The sequence below is a fragment of the Adiantum capillus-veneris genome, chromosome 22 (genome assembly GCF_014529385.1).
Source record: "Adiantum capillus-veneris isolate H3 chromosome 22, ASM1452938v2, whole genome shotgun sequence".
Taxonomy (NCBI): Eukaryota; Viridiplantae; Streptophyta; class Polypodiopsida; order Polypodiales; family Pteridaceae; genus Adiantum; species Adiantum capillus-veneris.
Genome location: NC_140952.1, coordinates 58,451,905 through 58,468,855, shown reverse-complemented (window position 1 = coordinate 58,468,855; position 16,951 = coordinate 58,451,905). Strand labels below are relative to the sequence as shown.

General features: G+C 44.2%; 1 protein-coding gene across 16 annotated transcripts in view; it reads right to left on the bottom strand.

The window, feature by feature from the left end:
• ATSPO11-1 (Spo11/DNA topoisomerase VI, subunit A protein) overlaps nt 1-16,951 on the bottom strand; it is a 72,185-nt gene that overhangs the window by 53,262 nt on the left and 1,972 nt on the right. For 10 of the 16 annotated variants that reach the window (XR_015185858.1, XR_015185859.1, XR_015185857.1 and 7 more), the window contains one exon: nt 15,883-15,984. The exons of 3 other annotated variants lie outside the window; for them this stretch is intronic. Coding sequence is in view for 9 of the 13 variants with exons in the window: in XM_086495661.1 (XP_086351787.1) it covers nt 15,883-15,984 (102 nt within the window). In the remaining 4 variants the exon portion in view is untranslated. The remainder of the gene's footprint in view (nt 1-15,882; nt 15,985-16,951) is intronic. 3 more of the 16 variants (XM_086495656.1, XM_086495659.1, XM_086495653.1) reach the window with 1 other exon arrangement.

The window sequence follows — 16,951 nt, the reverse complement described above, 5'->3', positions numbered from 1 at the left end:
TTCTTCTTTTGGACCCCTATTCTTGCCGGGTGTCGGACCCTATAAAAGGGTAGCCAGCGTTTCAGTTTGGAAAAAGCTGGAAGCAACAGAAAGTGCAAGCACTGGGATTCTGGAGCAAAGCCTGGCGACAGAATTTGCAAGTGTTCGCATGACGAGACTGAGTACGGAGGTCGATTCTCCGAGCAAGGAGCGACAGGTATAAGGTGTTGATACGCATTGAGAATTGTTGCTCTGTGTGGTTTGTTTTGCACATTCTCAATGCTGACGAGGCGTTGAACAAAGGAGACCGAGACCCACCCTTACTTCATCGCTTGAAAACCTCGGAACGACGTAGACGGGATGTCTGGGGAGCGTTTTGTTGTATGCTAGAAAACCTCCGAACGACGCAGACGGGATGTCTAGGGAGCGTTCGCAGGCTGCGGTCATGGGAGCGTTTGGTTGTACCAGTCCTTTGAGCTCATGGCCCAGACCTTTTTAGGAGGGGGAGCGACGAGGTAGTCGTTGAGTAGCTTCATACCCCAAACCGTCTGTCTCGAGGGAGTGCTCAGCGGCGGCGTTTGTTGTGTCTTGTAACATGTATATGTGAGCATTTGTGTTGCATTGTAATGTGCCAACCACTGAATATTCCTTATTGGATGAGATAATTCTGGGAAGCCAACGAACCAAGATATCAAGAGTTCTGATTTGGAATGAGATCCTTATTGGATGAGATTCTTCTAGGAAGCCAACGACCCAGGAAATCAAGAGCTTCAATTTGGAATGAGAAAACTGATTGTCCCTCGGATTGTCCCTCGGAAATTTTTGAGCTAACTTGAGTTGTTTTGCAGATATGTTGTAATCCGGGACGATTACTTTCTTTCAAGAAGAAGGGATGTCACAAACTGTTGATGTGTCAAGTCACTAAAGAACGGAGCCAATTTGCAGATCCCGGTCGAGGGGCCTAAACCCTAAGAAGCAGAAGCAGTAGAAGAAGAAGAAGCGGAAGAAGTTCCCACCAACTTATGGGACCCCGTTCGATGTGGCCCAAGTGACATAAAGGCATTAAACTAAAGTTGGACCTAGCGCGCACACATACATGCTAATAGCAATTGATGATGTGGCAGACCTGTATGGATCTCCGGATTTTGCGCTGATGACGTTTGAGCCTGTATGGATCTCCACGTTTTACGCTAACTGCTGACGTGGCAGAGCTGTATGGATTTTCGCAAAACGCGCTGGCAGCTTTTGGCGCTAGTGCTTTTGGGACCAATTGCTTTCGAGTTTGAAGGCTATTCATGTAACTACTTTTCATGGCCAACGGCCTTTAAATATGAGCCAAGGGCTCATTCTCTGGCATGCTTCAGTACGAAGGTGCAAAGGGGTGGAGTACTGGCATTGTACTAAGTTCAAGTAATATAAAGAAATACCGAAAGTGGTGCCAAGGTTTGGGGCCAGTACTCTCTGGGGTGGAACTTCGCCACTCCCCGTGTCGTCTTTCTCTTTTAGTTCAATTGTTAATGAAGTGCTTAAAGTTGTTGAGTCTGTTCTTTTCCGTTGGCACGTGGTGCCCGTCTTGTGACACTACCCCGGTTATTTGGGCCCTCAATCTTCTTGCACGAAAACAGAAGAAGCATGTACGTTTCAAAGGACTACCCAGTACTTCTTCTTCTGGCAGTTTGGATAGCTCTTCCTCTTCCGATTTGAGTGAGGAGGATAGAAAGGGCAAGAAGCAAAGCAAGAATCAAAGTTTTGGAAAGAACAAGAGGAAGGCAAAGAAGAGCAGATTCCGACCCGTTTTTGACAGTTCTACTAAGAAGTCATCCTCCTCTGACAGTTCGAACTCCGATGATCACGTGTTTTATGCAAAGAAGAAACACTTTTATAGAGCCAATCAATATGATTTTCTCGAGGACAAGGGCAAAAAGACCAAGGAATTTAAGGTGGACAGTCAGTACTGTTTGAATCCTTTTCTGGATTCCAAGATGCTCCGAAGGCTTTAGCCTTTATTCAGCAGTTTGATAAAGCATTGGAGGGCGCTACTCAAAGCACTCCAAGATCAGGAGGGCAGCATCGTTTTTGAAAGGAAATGCACGAATGTGGTGGTCCACTCTTCTTTTACGGAAAGAAGCCCCTACAAAGTGGTTAAAATTCAAAAGGATCTTTATTTCTTCTTGGCTAACTCGGGAGTACGAACGCGATGTGATGACCCCTTAGAATCATCTTCAGATGACCAAGGCTGACACTTTGGATGCATATTCTGAGAGGTTTTGTGATGCTTTTCTCCCGGCCTCTTCTCTCAAGAAGGTCACTTTTAAACTGCAAATCGAGCGGTTTTGCTGTGGACTTACTTAAGAGCTCAGAGATCACTGCCTTGAGCAGAAGTCCGAGTCCATACAACAATTGATAGGACATGCCAAGCGGGGATTCGCTATGCATTCAGGTAGCTTAACTTACCCCATCGATCAAGTTTCGAACCGAAGGACCGGACAAAATCTAACAAATGACAATAGAAGAAAGAGAGTTCCAGAAAAAGAAGGATGCACGACCCCGATTGACCGAGGAACAGAAATCAAATTATTTCAAAGAGGGAAAGTGCTTTGGTTGCGGGGAACAAGGACACATCTCTGTAAGGTGCCCCAGAAAGGCACAGCAAGGACAAGTCGACTCAAATTTTCAAGTTATAAAGTATTCTAAGTGATTCTCTCGTGTGTCGCGTCAGATTCCCAACTTGGGGTGCCCAAGCCTGTGATAGTGAGGGGTGAGGAGAGGTACTAGGGGTGGGTAGGGGCGAGAGGGGAAAGTGACAATCCAAAGTATTTTGTTGAAACATTCTCCCTGAGACTGCAGTTGTTTGCTTGTGTAGTGAGAATTTTTGACTTGCCATATACTCAGGTCTGAGAGTGAGACCCAACCACTGTAGCTAGCAAAGTAGCTAGCAATCGCATCTAGATCCATTCGGGATCTCATAGATGTCCGATTGACTAACCCCTATTGCAACCATGTCTAATCGAGATCAATTAGACCAAAATGATGCAGTCATTTCGTCTATCAGTTCCTGCACTTAAAAAGAAGTCAAGAACAAATCAGTATCATATTCAGGAATTCCATTTCATAAAGTCATACAGCGGAATACTGTCAGCTCTCAGTATCCCTCAAGCTCAAAGAGACATTGGTGACTCTAGTATCAAAATCGAGGCATCTCTTGACAAAGGAGCGGAGTAACTCCCCTCTTGTGTATCCCACTGCACCAGATCTCCGGCCAAGCTGAATTCTGGGTTCCATTTGGAGTAGACTATGCTAAACCAAAAGCCTCGAGGTAAATTTTAACAATCTGAGGAGTATCTGTTAGGTCCTCCTCCTCCATCCACTTCGCATCCAATGCAGGATAGTTCTTGAACTTAACCAAGAACCGCCTTCGGACTTTACCTTTATTCGTCGTATCCTTATGTGCCAAAATCTGTTCAGGAACAAGGATCTCCTCGTTTTCTTCCACTTTGGGTTGCTCATCAGGCTGCGATCATCAAGCACATCACCTTTGAAAGGTTTCAAGAGACTCACATGAAATGCATTGTGAATCCTCCAAGTGTCAGGCAGTTTCAGTCGGAAGGAGACATCATTTATCTTTTCAAAGATTTGGAAAGGTCCGTAGTATCGCATACTAAGCTTTGGAAAAACCCTCTCCTTTCCCTTTTTCTTTCTGAGGCGTGCCTTCTCAAACGTAAGAGCACCCAATCATCCTCCTTCAATTCAAGTCGCGACGATGGCGATCCGCTGCCTGTTTCTGTCGTTCTTGAGATTTCTGCAAAGCCTCGCGAACCTTGGCAAAAGCCGTGTCTCGTATACTCATCCGCTTCAAAAATCTTATCTTTCGTGCTTAGGAAGGGTTGAACCTTCGCAGCACCTTCAACAATCTCAAATGGCGCCTTCCCCGTCGAAGAGTGTATCGTGTTATTGTAGGCAAATTCCACCAAAGGTAAGTACTTTTCCCATTGAGTCTTATGATCCGAGATATAAGACTTCAATAAATCTAAAACCACTGAATTGGCAATCTCAGATTGCCCATCAGTCTACGGGTGGAACGATGACGAGAACTGCAACCGCGTGCCAATGTTCTCCCAAATTGCCTTCTAAAACAAACTCGTAAATCTAGGGTCCCTGTTGGAGACAATCATCTCACGCATGCCATGTAATCTGAAAATCTGGGCCACAAACAGTCTCGCTAAGTGATCCGGCTTGACTGTTTTCTTCACTGGAATGAAATGAGCATGCTTGCTAAATCTGTCAATAACGATTCAGATACCATCGTGACCACTCTGTGTTCTCGGGAGATCAAAAATGAAATCCATTGCAATACTTTCCCAGGGGCGGGTGGGTATGGGTAAAGGCTGTAACAATCCCTGTGCTTTATGCTTGTCAAACTTGACCTTCTCGCATACCAAGCAGCTGCGCACAAATTCTTCCACATGCTTCTTGAGTCTCGGCCAAAAGAAGAATCTCTCTACCCCTTTCATGGTGGTAGCAATGCCGCCGTGACCCATAAAAGGTGGACAATGGCATTCGGTCATAACCTTTTCCCTCAACAGCTGTGTAACACACAACATGGTTTTTCTCATCAAGTAGCCATCCCGAATGGAATATCCCGCTACTGTCTCCCCATCCCGTATCCATGTGAAAACGTCTGCAAAATTTGTATATGTGGCATACTGGTCGACCATATCCTCGAAGCTCCTAAGATGTATCGTGGAAATAGCTAGAACCAAAGGCTTCCGAAACAAAGCATCTGCCACCACATTCTTCTGTCCCTAAACATGGACAATCTGGAAGTGAAACTGTGACAAGATGTTCGCCCACCGCATCTGCTTTTTCGATAGCTGCTTCCGTGACAAGAAGTAGCGCAAACTCTGATGGTCTGTAAAGACAGTAAAATCCATTCCGAGTAGGTAATGTCGCCACTGAGTAAGAGCATGGATAACCGCCAAAAGCTCTTGCTTATAAATCTGTGCTGTCATTTCCGGCCTTGAGAACAAACGGCTCTCGTAAGCGATGACATGGCCTTCTTGCATTAAGACCGCGTCCAAACTAGGACCACAAGCATCACAATATACTTCAAATGACTTCTGCAAGTCCGGCAAAGTCAAAACTGGTCCCGTAGTCAATTTCTCTTTCAATGTCTGAAAGGCAGTCACCTTTGTGGGTCCCCACGAGAAAGGGACTCCTTTCTGTGTCAAGATATGCTAAGGGGAAGCAACCTCTGCAAACTTTCGAATGAATCACTTGTAGTACGAACACAGTCCCAAGAAGCTTCGAACTTCATGGACATTTTTCAAATCGGGCCAATCACGGATAGTCTCTATCTTGGCCGGATCCATTTGCACTCCCGCTGCTCAGACAATGTGTCCCAAAAAGTGTATCTCAGGTAGGAAAAATTCACTTTTCTTTGCATTAATCACTAACTTGTGATCTCGTAATGCCTGAAAGACCTGAAGCAGATGATCTCTATATGCTGCCTCATTCTTGGAGAAAACAATGATATCGTCAAAGAAAGTGCCAACAAATAGCCTGTACTCTCGAAAAATCCTGTCCATCATCCGGTTAAATGTCGCAGGAGCATTGGTTAAGCCAAAAGGCATCACCAAAAACTCAAATAACCCAAAAGTCATCCGAAAAGCTGTCTTGTAGACGTCTCCCGGCACGATTCTGATCTGATGATATCCACTCTTCAAATCAATCCTCCTAAAGCAAGAGAATCCCTGTAATCTGTTGAGTATATTATCAATCCTAGGAATCGGAAATCTGTTCTTGATGGTGATTTTGTTGAGAGCTCTATAATCGATGCACATTCTCCAAGATCCGTTTTTCTTCAAAACCAACAACACTGGAGAGCAATACGGTAAAGTACTAGGCTAGACAAGACCCTTTTCCAAGAGGTCTTTCGCTTGGTTCATAATCTCTTCATTCTGTACTCGGCTCTCACGGTAAGCTGGCCGGTTCGGTGGTGTGCTTCCAGGTATCAGATCAATGGTATGATCTTCAGGACGAGCAGGTGGTAACTCACCTGGTAGGCCCTCTGAGAAGCAATTGGCGTGAGAGTGGAGAAAATCTTGGCGTTCTATCAAGTTTAGACATATTTGTCCTATCCTTATCACTCAATTCTTTCATAAAGATCGAGTAAACAAACAAACTGGATTTCATTAATTTAGAAATGGCCGAAGCCGATACAATAGGGACTGACTCGCCCTTCAACTTAATGTCAAGTATAATGGTTCTGCCCTTCTCTGTAGTCAATGTCGCTTTCCTCGCCCGATAATCGACCACGGCGTTGTTCTTGTGGTACCAGGGAATTCCCAAGAGAACATCACAACCTTCCAAAGGCATTATGAAAAAGTCCTCATGCCCCAAATACCCCTGGCAATGCAACCGAAGTTTGCCAATGACAGGTGTAATGGCTACGTCCCTGCCGGGTGCCATTAGAACAGCCTCCGCAAGTGGTCCCATTTGATCGAGAGTGATCTCGAGCCGCGTGGCCAATTCCGGTGAAATGAAGTTGGCCTTGGCTCCTCCATCAAAGAAGATCAGGGCCTCTTGGTCTTTCACTTTGTCCCAAGCTCAGCAAAGTTCTGTACTCTCGTCCATGGTGTTGGGATCGGTACCCACCACAATCTAGAACCAGTCCTGTTTTCATCTTGCCTTTTCTCCCACGTTCCTCAGCTGCTCTCGAACTTCTCACGCCTTTCGTCGTCCTTGTCATTCTGTTCTTTTTGTGCCTTTTCAGGGCACTTCGCGGAGATATGTCCATGTTCCCCGCATCCAAAGCACTTCCCCTCCCTGATGAAGCGAGCTCTCTCCTGAGGAGTAAGCTTGGGTCGTGCATCCTTCTTTTCTGGGTTGCTCTTTCTCTTTCTACTTTCATTCGTTGAAGTCTGTTCAGCTCGTTGTGTCATGACCTCATCAGTGGGGTAGGTCAGACTGCCAGAGTGAATGGCAAAACCCCGTTTCGCATGACTCATCAACTCATGAATAGAAGCTGACTTCTATTCCAAGCAGTGATCTCGGATCTCTGTAGGTAGACCCATGGTAAACCGCTCAATCTGTTCTCTGAACGAGATCTTCTTGAATGAAGCGGCGGGTAGAAAAGAGCTCCAGAATCTCTCGCAATAAGCGTCCACTGCATCTCTCTTGGTCATCCGAAGATGGTTCCAAGCAGCTCGTATATCGCGTTCATACTCTTGAGTTAGCCAAGAAGAAATAAAAAGCTTCTTAAATTTTAGCCATTTAACTGGCACAGTCTTGTTTAAAAGAAGCGTGGACCACCAAGTTCGAACATTCCCCTTAAAATAAGAGCCAGCTCTTCGAATCTTGGAGTGCTCTGAGTAGCGTCCTCCCGCGAAAGCGATGTCAAACTGCTGTATACAAGACAAAGCCTTCGAAGCATCTTTATATCCTGAAAACGTGTCAAATTTAATTGACCATCCCCACCTTCCTTAAACTCTCGGACTTTCTTGCTTTTATCTTCCAGAAAGTCATACTGGTTGGCTTTATAAAAATTCTTCTTGTTCGCATAAAAGTTGTCGTCGTCAGAGTCTGAACTGTTTGTAGACGAGTCCTCTGTAGAACTGTCACTCACTGGGCGAGATTTAGACTTCTTTGCCTTTTCTTGCCTTTCCGAAGCGTTGTTTCTTACTTCGCTTTTTGCCTTTTCTGTCTTCTTGCTCAAGTCAAAAGAGCTAGAAGAACTGTCAGAAGAAGAAGAAGAAGAACTGGGTACTCCTTCAAATCGAACACGCTTCTTCTGTTCCTTTCCCTTATCAAATGTCGACTGACGACCCAAATCTCCTAGGAAGTCAGTGCCTTTCTTCTGCTTTTTGCTGTGCTTTTTAGCTTTGTTCTGCGCATCAAAAAGCTGAGCAATCCGTGCATCAACCACCTCTTCTAATTCCTTCTCTGAATATTTCTTGTGAGCAGAAGGTTTCCTTGAGAGCGGGTTTCGGGGGTGGTGTTGTGGTTTTCTGCCACTGCTCGTGCACTTCGTGAAAAGAAGTCTCACTCATATATTTTGCAAATTTTGGGCCCTTCGCAAAATTGAGCATCATCTTTGTTGCATCGCCGATCAATTGACGACGCTCCATCTCTCGTCGCTCCGCCTGAGTAGGCCGAGGCGGGCCATACTCTCTGCCGGAATCTTCGTTGTGATCCCTTCCCGCATCTCCGAATGCAGAGGGAGTCGACTGATCCTTGCGTGAAGCCATAGGTGCCACGGAAAAAAAAAATGGGATCGGATTTCCCGTAGAAGAGAAATCGACCGTGCTCTAATACCATTGTAACAGACTTGGACACTCCAAGTCAAGAATCGACCGCGATAGCAACAAATAACCACTTCAAAACAGTTCACAGTAGATTTGCATTGGCCCGACGGAGTTCCGTGCCTAGAGATATTGGCCCCAAAGACTGGCACCCTTTTGGTATTTCTTTTTGTATTAATCTTAGTTCAGAGTGGTTGGGTCTCACTCTCAGACTCTGCGTCCAGATGCTCCTCAGAGTGTGAGCCCAAACCACATATTTATTTACAAGGGTTGCCAAAAGCAAAGCCCCAAAAGCTTAAAATAAAGCAAAGGCTCTTTTCTCTCACAAGCTCTCTCTTGAGCTTCCAAAATAAAGCAATTCTCAACTTTAATAAAATAAAGCAGTCCCAGCGTAGCAAAAAGCTGCCGCAAGAGAAATCTCCACGCAAAAGAAACTATACGACAGTTCCGCAATATGAGCCGCAAATTCCGAGAATTGGATGGGCGAGTCGAAGGGCGAGGTGGTCCTTGCTCTTGGTCCATGGAGGTGGAGGTGAAGGTGTAGAAGCTTTGAGGGGCTGAGGAAGCATTCACATGATAAAAGCTCTGAGATGGAAAAGTGCTCTACATACCTTGCATAGGAGGGCTTGTCAGCAAAGGTGGCATGTGGTTTGAATGGCCATAGGGGGAAACCATGTTGGATGCAGGTGCTAACCCCTATTGAAGAGTAGGACTAAGCTTGTCCTCATTTCAGACATGTTATCTGCAGACCTTTCCATGTATCATTGCTCGACCTTGCAGCAACCCCCCGCCCCGGCACCCCTTTCTTTTGCACTATATTTTAGTATTACACTTGTCACTGTAGCCCTGCTACACGAAGCATCACAGGAGAGAAGAATATCCTCCAAAGGAAAAATGCCAAAACCAAATTCCTTTGGAGCGAGAGGCATAACCACAAAAGATTCTCTTTTGATTTAGCATCCAAAATCCTCTCCTTTAATCACACATGAACATGAGCAACATAAGTTACAACCAAAGACATCAAGATGAGCAACAATAGGTTTACGATCTTTAGATACCTCCTCTAGAGTGATTCCCTCTACTGCTTTTGTGAGAATCCAAATAGCCAAATCTTCATCCCAAAATGAGGGAGGATGCAAGAGAGTGCGGACATCTCCTTCATTGTCATGTTCTTCCTCTCCACAACAGCATCTTGCAAAGTGTAGTAAGGGAGAGAGGTTTGCCTTTAAATGCCCTTAAAAGAGAGATGAATTGAAAGGTATAAATTCACCTCTAGTATCCCTTCTCAAGACAGAGACTTTAGAGTTATTTTGCTTTTCAGCTTGACTTATCCAACTTTGAAAGTTAGAGAGAGCATCAGACTTCTTAGCAAGAGTTAGATTGGTTTTCAGCTTGACTTATCCAGCATAGAGAGAATCAAAAAATTTGGTAAGAATTCATCCACATGAATCAAGTAGTGTTGGGGTATAAAGCCCAATGTGGTCGCCCAGGTAAGTGGGCGGGCCGCCAGGTATGTACACATATTCTTTTGTAAAAACCTAATAAGAACTCACTATGCTCTACACATTACAGTAGAGCGAGTTCACCATATCGTCGTGCTCTTCTTCTCGCACTCTCTCTCACGTCGCACTTCCGCTCGTACTCCTTCAACTGGTATCAGAGCTCAGATCGAGCCTCGGGGCAGCACTGCAGGAGGCTAGAGTCACCAGCTCAGATTGGAGTGAAATTCGACAGGCGAAGACACGGCCCCAAATCTCGTGGGCGAGCCCGAAGGGCTCGGTGTTGTCAGAATTTCATTCTGAGGTCATCTCGGCCACCGTTCGGCTTCGACAAAGGTCTGCGCAGGCCATTTTCGACTAAGTGGTCTCGGCGGGTGCAGATCCGACTCTGTAAATTTGGGTTTTTCGGCCTATGACTGCAGGTGTTGAGGATATCGACACTCCCAGAGTGTTGATTTGTGGCTGTCTACACATCGAAGGACGGCTCACAGTTCTTGGAGGCGTGTCACATACGACACGGATGTATCTACACACAGACTGTAGGCGACATCCACTAGTTCATCAGGTAGCTTGTGTTTGCTGCTTGATATTCCAGATTTCATCCTGACATTGCAGGTACTTCCACATGGGATGTATTGTCAGAGATGATGTATGTCTGTTGAGAGTTTGCTGGCTGTGAGTCACGCAGCAAACAACCACCGCAGCGGTTACAGCATACAGTGGGAAATTTGTGGATGTATGACTTTGTGGGAAGTCTATGTACTGTCAGATTTACTGCAGCCTTTGTTGAGGGTCGAGTGAGGTTTTATTGAGCTGGGGGATTCTCGAATGTTGAGATCCTTTCGGTGATACAGGTCTTGGAGCGATCCCTCGAGCACCCTTAGATAGGCAGCTAGGATGTATTGACTGTGAGTTAGACAGTTGGGATTGTATCTTTGCTTTACTGCCGTTGAGGCATTGTCGCAGTCTATGCTTACAGGACAGTGACAGGACAGTCAGAGACAGTACAGGTGCAAGACAGGTTTACCCGCAGCTTACAGTGTCAAAGAGACAGTGTTTTTTGAGCTGTTTTTTGGTCTGTTTTTGAGTACACCAGAGCCATTTTACAAAGGAGACTCTGCCGAAATTTATGCAGAATCTGAAGCTTTCTTGGTTCATTTGACAGGTTGATATTGGTTCAGAGGTCAGTTTACAGGGGAAACTCTGCCGAATTTTTCCCAGGAAAGTAAACCACTGTGAAGCGTAGCTATGGCTGGATCACAAGACACTGCTCTTTACAATATCAAGAAGCTGGATGGAACCAATTTCCCATTGTGGAAGAAGCAGATTTGGCACGTGTTGGTACAAAAAAAGCAGATAAAACCTATAAAGCTCAAGGGGATAAAACCAGAAGATATGGACGAAGATAAATGGAGCGAAATGGATGAATTGGCACTTTCTACCATTATGCTGACTTTGGCAGAAAGCGTTTACTTCAATGTAGCAGACGAGATGTCGGCTTATCAAGCATGGTTAAAGCTGAGTGATCTTTATGAGAAGTAGAGTGCAGCTTCACAGGTATACTGGCTTAAGAAGCTTGTTGACTTGAAGATGAAAGAAGGGACACCTATGTCCAATCATCTGAATGAATTCAACACAATCTATAGCCAGTTGTCAGCTCAAGGTGTCAAGTTTGATGAACCTGTTAGAGCTATGTTCCTGTTGATCACATTGCCGGAAAGTTGGGACACTTTTCGCACAGCTTTGAGTAATTCTGCACCTCCAGATGGTTTGAACATAGCAGGTGTAGAAGGAAGTCTGCTTACTGAAGAAACCAATAGAAAGACAATGGACAAAGGCAAAGGAACAGCCTTAGTTGTCAGGGGAAGGACCAAAGAAAAGTACAAAGGTGGAAAGAGGAATCAGTCTCGTAGCAAGTCCCGCAGTGCTAAAGGCAAGAGTGACATAGATAGAATGCTATCATTGTGGCAAGAAGGGTCACATGAAAAGAGACTGCAGAGAATGGAAAGCAAAAAAAGGCAAAGAGAAAGCTGAAGACCATGGTGAGAAGAACAAGTCCTCAGTGAAGATTCAAGAAATAAATCTGACAAACACTGTTGCAGAGGATGACAGTCTAGTGTCAGGAGACATCTACTTCTTGAAGAATACAATGGACTCAGCTCTTCTTACAGCATCTGATGGAAATGCACTGAGTGACTCGATTATAGACTCAGGGGCATCACTTCATGTGTCTCCAAACAAGGAGTGGTTTACTTCTTATGTGACCACTAAAGATCATGTTCGGCTAGGCAATGGGCAGACATGTGAGATCTTAGGTGTTGGAGATGTTCAATTGAAGTTTCAGAATGGCTCTTCTTTCACGCTGAAGAATGTGAGACATGTTCCCGCAATTACAAAGAGCTTGATCAGCATAGGTTTACTTGATGATGCTGGCTACGTCACCACTTTTGGACAGAACATGTGGAACATATCCAAGGGTTCTATGACAGTAGCACATGAAGTAAAGTCTGGGGGACTTTACATGATTTATGTATCAAATGTCTCTAAAAATGTAATCAATGTAACCGAGCAGCCGAACGTTTCTTTGTGGCATAGCCGGTTAGGACATATGTCTAAGAAGGGAATGGAAATCTTGTCTCGTTCTGGTTATTTGCCTGGCTTTTCATTTAATGATTTTGAATTCTGTGAACATTGTCTGTATGGTAAGCAAACACAGCAGCCACATAAGCATAGAAGCAGTAGAAGAGATACACAGTTGGCACTTGTTCATAGTGATTTGTGTGGACCTATGCCTAACCTATCTCTAGGGGGAGCTTCTTACTTTATGACATTTATAGATGATTACTCGAGGAAAGTATGGGTTTACTTTCTCAAGCACAAGGATGAAGCGTTTAGTGTTTTCAAAACGTTTGTGACACTTGTGGAGAATCAGAGTGGCAAGAAGCTTAAATGCTTACGCACTGACAATGGTGGAGAGTATGTTTCAAAGGCCTTTCAGGACTTTTGTGAGTCAAAAAGTATAAAACGTGAACTTACTGCTCTTTACAATCCTCCTCAAAATGGTGTTGCTGAGAGGATGAATAGGACCATACAAGAGAAGGTCAGAAGTATGCTGTCTAATGCACAGCTGCCAAATGGGTTTTGGGCTGAAGCTGTATCAACTGCTGTTCATCTTGTAAATAGATCTCCTAGCAAGGTTTTGCAGAAGGATTCAGTGCCAGAGATGGTATGGTCAGGCAAAATGCCCTCATACAAGCATCTCAGAGTCTTTGGCTGAGGCATATACTCACGTTCCAAAGGAATTTAGGAACAAACTTGAGCCAAAGAGTAGAAAGTGCATCTTTCTAGGCTATGGTAATTCTGATGAGATGGGGTACAGACTTTGGGATCCCGAATCCAGAAAGGTTGTCCGCAGCAATGATGTTCACTTTAATGAATCCAAATATCATTCTAAACCAGAGAGGGTTGAGGAGATTAGAAGAGTTGTCTTCCAAGAAGATGGACCTGCACGTGCAAGACAAAATGTCAGGGCTCAAGAGGAGCAAGGACAGGATAGAGTGGAACCACAGGTTGTGGCTGAGTCTGAGCCACCTATTGTGCGTAGATCTGGACGTGTCACGCGACCTCCTGATAGGTTTGTTCCATCTATGAACTATGTCATGTTGACTGATTGCAATGAGCCTTCATGTTACAAGGAAGCAGTGCAAATGAAGGACTCCGGGAATTGGCAATTGGCCATGCAGTCAGAGATGACAGCTTTGCATAAAAACCAGACATGGAAGCTAGTTAAATTACCACAGGGCAAAAAGGCTCTACCTTGTAAATGGGTTTACAGGTATAAGATCACCGCTCATGATAGTCAGCCAAAGTACAAAGCAAGGCTTGTTGCCAAGGGCTTTAAGCAAGAACAAGGCATTGACTTTGATGAAGTCTTCTCTCCGGTGGTCAAGATGACTACATTGAGATGCTTTCTTGCATTGGTTGCCATATTAGATTTGGTGTTGCACCAAATGGATGTCAAGACAGCGTTCTTGCATGGTGATTTAGATGTGGAAATTTACATGCAACAGCCAGAAGGGTTTGTTGAGAAAGGCAAGGAAGATTGGGTGTGCCAGTTGTTAAAGAGTCTTTATGGCTTAAAACAATCACCGAGGGCATGGTACCATAAATTCCACAAGTTTATGCTTTCTCAAGGCTACAAACGTAGTGAGTTCGATCACTGTCTATATACAAAGAAGGCTAAGGATGGCAGTTGGCTGATCTTTATTTTGTATGTGGATGACATGTTGATTGCTGGCAAGCACTTGGAAGAAATTTCAGCTTTGAAGTCAAAGATGGCAAAATCGTTTGACATGAAAGACATGGGTGAGGCAAGTCATATACTTGGTATGCGCATCGAGAGAGACAGATCAAAGAAGTTGATTTGGTTATCTCAAACAGAGTATATTGACAAGGTTTTGCAACATTTCAATATGGAGAAGGGAAAGGCATTGAGTGTTCCATTGCCACCATATGTGAAAGTTAGCAAACAAGATTGTCCTGTGTCTGAGGAAGAACAGGCTGAAATGGATAAGATTCCATATGCGTCTGCAGTGGGTAGTTTGATGTATGCAATGATTGCTACTCGCCCAGACATTGCATTTGCAGTGGGAGTAGTAAGTCGATACATGTCAAACCCACGCAAGAAACATTGGGAGGCAGTGAAAGGAATATTGAGATACCTGAAAGCTACAAAGAGTATGCGTATATGCTATGGGAGTCAGGAGCTAAGTGTAAAGGGTTTTACAGACTCAGATTATGCAGGTGACTTAGACAACCGAAGGTCTACGTCAGGGTATGTCTTTACATTGGCTGGTGGAGCAGTATCATGGCGTTCTAGATTACAAGATTGTGTTACTCAGTCTACTACAGAGGCTGAATATGTTGCAGCATCAGAGGCATGCAAAGAATCAATTTGGCTTAATTGACTAGTAACAGATTTGGGAATCAAAGAAGAGATGCATGTGTTATATTGTGATAGTCAAAGTGCTATACAATTGGCTCGCAATCCAGTTTATCACTCAAAGACAAAGCATGTGGATGTGAAGTATCATTTCATCAGGGAAATGCTCGAGGATAAGCAACTTCAGCTTGTCAAAGTTCACACCACAGAAAATCCTGCTGATCTACTTACAAAAGGACTTCCCTCAGAGAGCTTTGCGCATTTTCGCAAGCAGTTAGTTGTAGGGTAGTACATCACTTCTCTACATCTCTTGTATATTAGCTTGTATAGTAGCTTCTCTCACACTTAAAGTACCACATTGGACTTTAAGTGGGAGGTTGTTGGGGTATAAAGCCCAATGTGGTCGCCCAGGTAAGTGGGCGGGCAGCCAGGTATGTACACATTCTTTTGTAAAAACCTAATAAGAACTCACTATGCTCTACACATTACAGTAGAGCGAGTTCACCATATCGTCGTGCTCTTCTTCTCGCACTCTCTCTCGCGTCGCACTTCCGCTCGTACTCCTTCAAGTAGTACTCTGATCCACCAAGTGAATCAACCTCCATAGGAATTGTAAGATATGATAGATGAGCCACAACAGAGAGGTTCCTTCTATCAAACACTCAATAACAGTAGACCCCACGACCTTTAGAAGTTGCTTTTGAGGTTGAGAAGAAGCTAGTTGAAAGCTTATGCACATGTAGCACATAAGGCAAGATAACATTTCCAAGAGAGATGTTTCCAACATCAACCACAGGCAAGGTAGAATCATCACCAATATTCATTGATGAAGAAATAGTCTCATAAATTTCCATGCCAGAAGTGTGAGTTGTGTGAGAGGATGAACCACTATCACCAATCCACTCACTCTTGGCCGCGGCCTCAAGCTCTTATGGAGTGGGTGGTGTAATCACCGCAAGAGTCACATTTGAAAGATTTGAATGTCTGCTTCATTTCCGCGTGGTTATTCTACACCATAGAGGTTTTCAGCATCTTGCAAGCCTCAAAAAAAGTGTATAATCGTCTTCAGTTGACATGAAACCGCGTATTATAAGCTTGATATAGCTTTTTCTGCAAGACATTCTTTCCTGAAATCTGTCCCCCTGAAGTAAAAGTGTCTTACCATGAAAAATTGCTGGATCTGTATAGTAAATGTCTCTCTTGGAGGCATGCTTGCCCTGTTCTAGTAGTTGTTGTATAATCCCAAGAACTCTTAACATCACTACTGCAAAAGATCAAAACAAAATTGACAATTACAATCTATATAAAAAATAAAGTTTGTCCTGAAGACTGAATGCATCGATTTGAGCTCACTAGAAATTGTCCTGAAGACCTGATGCATAAATTTGAGCTCAGTAGATGTGACTCCTAATCATTTCAGACAGTGTGGAGTCTGTAATATCGAAGGTCCTCATGCTTAATTAAAACAAGGCAGTCCAAAAGAAACGAAAAATACTTCAACCCAGTCGGCAAGACATTAAATGATTACTTGAGCCTCCAAACTCGAGTTGTGGCAACTAGATTCCTAGAGACACCAAATCCACCCATTTTTTGGTTAACACATGCCAAGAAACTAATGTTAAGAAAGCAATCCCTTTAACCAAATGAATAAGGTTTTCTCATTCAACCCTCTTCTTTGTAGCCTGTGCTAAAAGCGACACTATGTGATAGTTGTCTTGTTCAGTGATGTAAGAATCCCCCTTAAAAACTAGAGAAGATGACCACATACCCCTCTCTCACAATGGGCTTTGCAAATGCATTGGGAGCAAAAAGATCTAGGCACCTACACAGCTGACGTCATGAACAAATCCATCATTGCAAACCCCACTATAATTTTAGTTTGGCTTTGACTAGATATCAATCTACTAGGCTGGCATGGCAGTTCGAATAACTGCCCGAGCAAGTTATCCTTTTTTTGGGGGGCACATCGTTTCTCTCTTGGAAAAACAACCCACCCAGGTGTGGCAGTTAAGACAGTATTGTGTTTGCACCCTGATTGTTCAAACAAACATGTGATAAACGTAACAAATGTTTAAACACATGCTTGCACTGGTAACCTGATGGGACAGACCGCCACATAAGCAAGCAAACTGAAATCTAGCAAGCTCGCATTAATTCACTGGTGCTTTGATAATACCTCTGCAAGTGCCAAGAACCAATGTAAATAATGAGGCAGCCACAGCAAGGCTCAT